The following is a 7,500-nucleotide window of genomic DNA, read 5'->3' as shown; positions in this document are numbered from 1 at the left end:
ATTTTTGTGATTACTACCAATACTACTACAACTGCTATTACGAATATTGCTATTGCTAAAATACACTGATATTGCTGTTTAAAGCTGGTAATGAATGATAAGATGAGTGTGCTGATATATCATGCATCCCTACTACCACTGATATTACTTACTGCCAATACAAGCAGTACTTCCACTACTACTGCTCCACCTATTGCCATTACTACTTAGAACTGCTATAAAAACGGCAAATACCACCACTATAAATACTACTATCACTACTATAAGGCTGCGTTCAGACCGGGGGCGAGTTCATGCGGCGAGATGACATACAACGTCAATGCAAACATGCGAGTAGAGGCCATTTTTTCATTTCTTACCTAAGCACTATTACTTCTACTAGTACTGTAATACTGACACAACTAGTGCCACTACTACTGTTATAGTAGGTTGTAATAGTAGTAGCGGCACCTACCTAAACTAAAGCAACACCAATGTGTGTTGTCCCAATGGATAAACAAGATGTAATAAAATCATAAAGTGTACTTCTGGGGGTTTTATGTAACAGTATTTTCTTTATTATTATTTTCTTTGTTGTTATTATTACTGCTATAATTATTAGTATTGTTGTATCGATCAAACCATATACTGTACACTGATGGGTTTTCTCCTGTTTTTCAGTTATTGTTGTTGTTGTTTTTTTGTCCCCCTATCCCTCACGTGGTGTTGACGTGTTTGTCTCATGTTCGTTATAGAAAAGAGATGGTGTCTGTACGATCGTAATCCTGTAATTGTAATAATATTGTACGGATAATCGCCATTCTCATAAAAAAAAGTAAAAAGAAAATCAGTGTAAATAGTGCCACTACTGCCACTACTTGATTGCCAGCGTGAAAGTGACTCTGCAAAAATAAACTCTGGTCAAGATCAGGACTGCTTTTGAAAACATCGTGGAGCGACAGCTAGGGATGCACGATATATTGGCATCTGTCTGATGTCGCAATATTAATATCGGTTATCGGTATCAGCCAAAATTTTCACATTGAGAGGAAACAAATGTGATTTTCCAAATGTTTTGGAAATAAAGAGAAATGCATTACTTTTTCAAATTCACTGTTTACATGTGTTTTTCAGTGTGTACAACATTTTATTATCATAAAAATGTGTTTTTATACCGATCATATCGACATCGGTAAATATCGGTTATCGGCCATGACAGCAATGTTAATATCGGTTATCGGCATCGGCCAAAATTTTCATATCGGTTAGGGCTGCACGATTAATCGTATTTTCATCGTCATCAAGATATGAAAATGCGCAATGAACACATCACAAAAGTCACGTGTTATCGCAAAAATAATAATAATCTGGAATCGGATCGTGACCCCAGGAATCGGAATCGGATCGGATCGTGGCTTAGCCGGAACGGAGCACCCCTACCCATTAATATTTTTGTTTATAGCATTTATTTATTTATCGCAGGTCATATCGTCATCGCAATATTGAACAGTGTTATCGCACATCGCAGCTTTTCCTCATATCGTGCAGCCCTAATATCGGTGCATCCCTAGCGACAGCCCAAGAGACATTCCCGAGGCTCGGTGTGAATGACCTCCTACAGGAGATGGACCCAGATCAGCATCGTATATATAATATGTGTATATAATATGTGTATATATAATATGTGAGAATATGTGAGAGGAGTAGACAGTATATTAGACCCAGGGCATTTCAGAATCTGTTCAGTTGAGCTCAGGTGTGACTCTATTGCTGCGTCGGACATTCATTTCTCCATCTGTCCAGCTAATGCTCTGAACGGATCCTCTCCTCCTCTCTCTCTCTCTCTCTCGTTAACGCTGAGAGAGGACTCTCTCTTATCTTTTCCTTCTTGCTGGTGTGGGGGGGGGGGGGGGAGAAATCTAATTTTGCCACTCAACCCCCAAAACTACAAGTCCCAACAAAAATAGACACAGATAACGCCGGGTGCCATGGAAACGCTGGGGCCAGCACAGCAGCAACGGCGTAACGAGGTTACTGACATAAGAGGATTCTTTCATCCTCTCCTAACCAGCTTTTTTAGAGGAAGTCAGCCCTTTTGGAGGGAAAAGCTCATTTCAGCCATCTTTCATTTTTGTTGTGGTCAGCTCAGCTCGGCCGGCCTACAACTTCAAGAGACCTTGTTCTGCGGAGGTCTGTGCGGAATTTATGGCAGAAGGGTTGAGCAAAAAATAATAATAACGGGAGAATTCGTTGTTATTTTTTGCTCTTGCTCAAAGCAAATGTTTTACGGTCACTCACGATTCAGTATGTCACGCGGTTGGCTTGGTTCCAGCCTTAAAACTCGTTATATGAGGGTTTTTCGAAATGTCTATGGAGCAAATGAATGGGGAACTCACTTCCGGGGCAATGACGTCACGGAAAAGTCACGTGACTGTTGAGCTCTATATGGGCTTGGATTAAAATGAGAGGTAGCCATTTTTCATTCATATCAAACCCCATATGCACTCGTGTAACGGTGGCCGGCAGGTAGTACTGCAGGTGAAACCTCCCTCTCCGAGATGTCGAGAGAGGGCGCTCTAGCGACAGACGCTTGAGCTCATGGGCTTTATAGCCTCTTTGCTGGAGTGTCCGCAACCCCGTGCCTAAGCAGGTTCCTGGTTCGATCCCCAGCTGCAGAGGGACTACACAACACAACACAGGTTACACTCACATACACACACACACATACATACACACACACATGTAAAGAGATGCACGAACACAAACATAAATGCAAAATGTGTCAAACGCTACAAGACTGGCACTGTTAAATGTGCACGCACACACACGCACGCACGCACACACACACACACACACACACACACGTGCGCGCGGCGCACGCACACACACGCATACGCAGCATGTCGCACAGGTCCTGGACAGCTGCCACACTCATTTTAATCTCCGGCTGGGGGGTTGCTGTGGGTTACCTGTCCCCCCGCGGTGCTTGGTGGGAGTGGAGGGTGTGTGTGTGTGTGTGTGTGTGTGTGTGTGTGTGTGTGTGTGTGTGTGTGTGTGTGTGTGTGTGTGTACAGAGGGTCTTTACACTGGTAAAGAGGCTGCTTTAACATCAAAGGAGGGGAGGGAAAACATACGACTCCTCTTTCAAAGACAGTCCACAGGAACTACGACCTTGTCTGCTCTCTGTGTCTTTCTTTGACTGTCGCCTCTGGGCGCTTAGCGGCTGCGAGCGAGCGAGCGAGCGAGAGAGTACAGAGAGAGGGGGGGGGAGTGTACGCAGAAGGAGGAGAGCAAAATAAGGTGTCTTTGTATGAACGTGCTTGTATGAGGAAGACAGGCAGAGCTCCGTGTGTCAATATTGATTTGAGACTCGTTCTAAGATGAAGAGATGAACAACAATGGAGGCCTTTTCTGAGATATCTGCTTTGCAGTCCTCCCGTCACATCGTCCCATCTCCCTCTCAAATGCCAGAACTCAAATCAATATTTGTGCAAAGCTCACAGAATTAACAGTGAACATATTGTTCTAGTACGGGTACTCCTCCTCCCGAGTCCACATGCGGGGCCGAGCGGGTTTCCGGGTGCACGGAGGAGGAGTCCAGGTGAATCCACAGGTGTATCTTCAGTTCAACGCTGCATGCCTCAGACTTGTGACGCGCTGGTTCAAATCTGACTTAAGCCCTTGTTGCATGTCAATCTCCACTTCAAGTCCTGTCGCTCTCCGCCATAAGTGGACTAATAATGATCATCTGATGAACAGAGTAATAATATGCCCTCTCATATTAAATCAGCCTACTTGGGAACAATGTAATCAGAATCACACGACTTTTACTGATGTGTTTTCTTTGTTTTGTTTTTACAAAACCACTCATTTCATGTGCATTCAGGATGGAGATCTAAACAGCATTGAGCTACTGTAAGCTGTCAGAGATGTCACAGGAATGTGTTGGGCTGCACCTGGCAGCGTTTTTGATTGAAGCGGGTCCTGAAAATGACAGAGGAGCCAAACAGGTTGTACGGGCCTGAAGACCAGATGGAGATACACAGGAGGAGATGGAGAGATGATGAGGACGTGGAAGGATGGAGGGGAAAAAAAAGATAGAAGCCAGAAAGACGTGTGAAATCTGCTCATTGATTTTGCCCGGTTGAAAACTCTCCTTGGCCAAGGTGAGAGGAAAACATACGGTGTGGCAGGAGGGACAATCAGCGCGCCCTGCCGCAGCTATACTAGAAAAGCAAAATGAATTGAAAATGTTACCTCATTAGAACTTCATCGATTGATCGATGAAAATGAAAGAAACAACGTTTAAATGGTGAATTGATCTATTTTTTAGATTTCAATGTCCATTAGTGTAAAAAGAGGCTTTTGGAGTAATCGTTTCCACAATTAACAATCCAATATTATTGGCATATCAGCAGCACTGAAACATTTGATTGAATTTACATTCACTACATTTGAAAACAATAGATGTTGACAGAAGATGCCAACGTAAAGAAATGTTATTCAGAATCAGAAGAATCTGAATTCTTTATTTCGCCAAGGTATGTTTTCACATACAAGGAAATTGACCTTGTGTGGTTGGTGCACAAGTACAGTCTTGACAACCAGGTGTGGTAGCCTAAAAATTAGCTGGTTAACAAAATATGTACAGGGTACATACATGATAAGTAGTTTACAGTTGAAAGAAATCAATTAGTATTGATATACAGTATGTAACTGAACTGATGCTACAGCCAATATTTACACTACTAAACTTTTCAGGATAATTAACTGGTTAATATAATTGTTCCTAGATTTTTTTTTTTTTTACTTGTCCGTTAAAAAAGCAGTCATCTCTGCATTGGTGTTGAGGGGGCTTGCTGCTCCTTGAGGTGTTTCTTGGTAATGCCACTATCGATTCTTCTTTAATTGCACTGCTTATCACTCTGCTCTTTTGCTTGGAGACTTTCCAAAGATGTTGAAAGATGTGAAGCCCATCCCTGCAGAGCTGCCTCTGCCTACAATCCTACATGCCTCGCAGATTGCTTCCCTTCCTTGTTCTGCCATGCGACACACATCACTTCCTGACTGTGTGCCATGAGGATGTGTGCCATGAGGATGTGTGCCATGAGGATGTGTGCCATGAGGATGTGTGCCATGAGGATGTGTGCCATGAGGATGTGTGCCATGAGGATGTGTGCCATGAGGATGTGTGCCATGAGGATGTGTGCCATGAGGATGTGTGCCATGAGGATGTGTGCCATGAGGATGTGTGCCATGAGGATGTGTGCCATGAGGATGCCATGACACACATCACTTCCTGACTGTGTGCCATGAGGATGTGTGCCATGAGGATGTGTGCCATGAGGATGTGTGCCATGAGGATGTGTGCCATGAGGATGTGTGCCATGAGGATGTGTGCCATGAGGATGCCATGACACACATCACTTCCTGACTGTGTGCCATGAGGATGTGTGCCATGAGGATGTGTGCCATGAGGATGTGTGCCATGAGGATGTGTGCCATGAGGATGTGTGCCATGAGGATGTGTGCCATGAGGATGTGTGCCATGAGGATGTGTGCCATGAGGATGTGTGCCATGAGGATGTGTGCCATGAGGATGCCATGACACACATCACTTCCTGACTGTGTGCCATGAGGATGTGTGCCATGAGGATGTGTGCCATGAGGATGTGTGCCATGAGGATGTGTGCCATGAGGATGCCATGACACACATCACTTCCTGACTGTGTGCCATGAGGATGTGTGCCATGAGGATGCCATGATGCGACTGGTCATTTCGGCCTGCCTGGACTCATACAGGCAAAAGTAGGAGGGTCTATATGCATTGGTGATCGTTGGCATTTCTCGTTCAGCCAAAAAACACATGGGCAAAGACGATGTTATGACTCTTGGACTGGCGGTCTGATCGGGCTACTTACAGCACAGGTTGTGTTGCAACGGACGTCAGGTCATTAGCGGGTACGTTGAAATTTGGTGATCAGCGCAGGGTGTGTCAGGGCCCCGGTCCAGGTTTGGAGGCTCCTCTTGGGGCTTGGCCAAAGCAGGAGAGCCCCAGGCTTCACTGGAACAACAAGGAGACAGGCCCAAAATTAAGGCAGGTTCACAGACATGTTTGACATGTCAAGAATCCTTTCTCATAGGTATGCACTGTCTCTCTCTCTCTCTCTCTCTCTCTCTCACACACACACACACACACACACACACACACACACACACCAGAGGCAGTGCTGTCAGCAGGCACAGTGAGTGCGGTGAGGGTGATGTGGTAAATTACAGGGATAAAGAGCTGCCATAAGGTGACTGACTGACACAGCCCTGCCAAGCCGACACGGAAGTGCCAAAAAACTGTAGTTCCTCGAATGGCCACTTGAGACTGGGTCCACAGGGGAGTCATTCCCATTCACCCCATCTTAAAATGCCTGACTTTTCTGGCAAAAAAAACTTAGTAACAAAATAAGATGGTGAGGGTCAAACTGATATACTTGAGGTTTCAAAATGAGACTTCAGAAATCTACTGTATGGGTTAGGGATGGGCATTTCTAGCAAAAACACTATTCGAAATTCGCTGGCCAAATTCGAATTTAATTCGAATTTCGAAAATAAATAAAAAAATGTAAAAAAAAAAAAAAAAAAAAATTTTTTTTTTTTTTTTTTACATTTTAATTTTTTTTTACATTGACATTTCGAAAATAAAAAAACAGTTTTGACAATCATGAGTGGTTGTGGTTCATTAAATATTTAGTAGGCTCAGGTCTGAGTGCCAAAGGGGTGCCAAAGTCACCCCCTCTCCCTCTTCATGGGATTTCATCCGCCATTCATTTTTCCATAAACCTTGCTTAAAATGCTTATAGCGATTTGACTATACCGGTACTTAGAATCAGGGGAGACAATGCAACATTTCACTCCAAAAAAAAAAAAAAAAAAAAAATTTTTTTTTTTTTTTTTTTTTTTTTTCGAATTTCGAATTTCAATAATAAAAGTCGACCTTGATAATAACAACGATTATTCGAAAATTCGAAATTCGATGCCCATCCCTAGTATGGGTGATGGTACACTCACTACATCATGTGTTTAGTTTTTTCTTACAGTCCATTACATGACATGTTTCCAGTACATTGACCTCAGTCTGTGTAAGCTCTGTCTCTGTCTTTCTTCTATTGTCTTTTCTCTCTATGTTTGCTTCACGTTCTTTCTGTTTAAAGCTTCGTGACTTTTCCCATCATCCTCTTCTTTCTTTTTTCTTCTTGCAAATTTGCATTTGACTCACTTTGTGTTTTCATTTTCTCTCTCTCTCTCTCTCTCTCTCTCCCTCTCTCTCCCTCTCTCTCTCTCTCTCTCTCTCTCTCTCTCTCTGTCTCTCTCTCTCTCTCTCTCTCTCTCCTCTCTCTCTCTCTCTCTCTCTCTCTCTGTGTCTCTCTCTCTCTCTCTCTCTCTCTCTCTCTGTGTAATCTTTTCTTTTGCCTCTCAACTGTGTTGTCAGTGTTTTTTTCCTTTTTGTTCCGTTTTGCTTTTCGTGTT

The 7,500-nt window shown here is 43.5% G+C and overlaps 1 protein-coding gene across 1 annotated transcript in view; it reads left to right on the top strand.

The window, feature by feature from the left end:
• Nucleotides 1-7,021: 7,021 nt before the first annotated feature.
• LOC310789554 (EH domain-binding protein 1-like) overlaps nucleotides 7,022-7,500 on the top strand; it is a gene marked incomplete at both ends in the record, with an annotated part of 74,461 nt that continues 73,982 nt past the window's right edge. The window contains one exon of the mRNA XM_083651191.1: nucleotides 7,022-7,031. Within this exon, the coding sequence (XP_083507317.1) occupies nucleotides 7,022-7,031 (10 nt within the window). The remainder of the gene's footprint in view (nucleotides 7,032-7,500) is intronic.

This window comes from Poromitra crassiceps (genome assembly GCF_964638095.1).
Source record: "Poromitra crassiceps genome assembly, chromosome: 14".
NCBI classification, from domain to species: domain Eukaryota; kingdom Metazoa; phylum Chordata; class Actinopteri; order Beryciformes; family Melamphaidae; genus Poromitra; species Poromitra crassiceps.
Note: the sequence above shows the minus strand (reverse complement) of the source record. Positions and strands in the feature narration are given on the sequence as shown.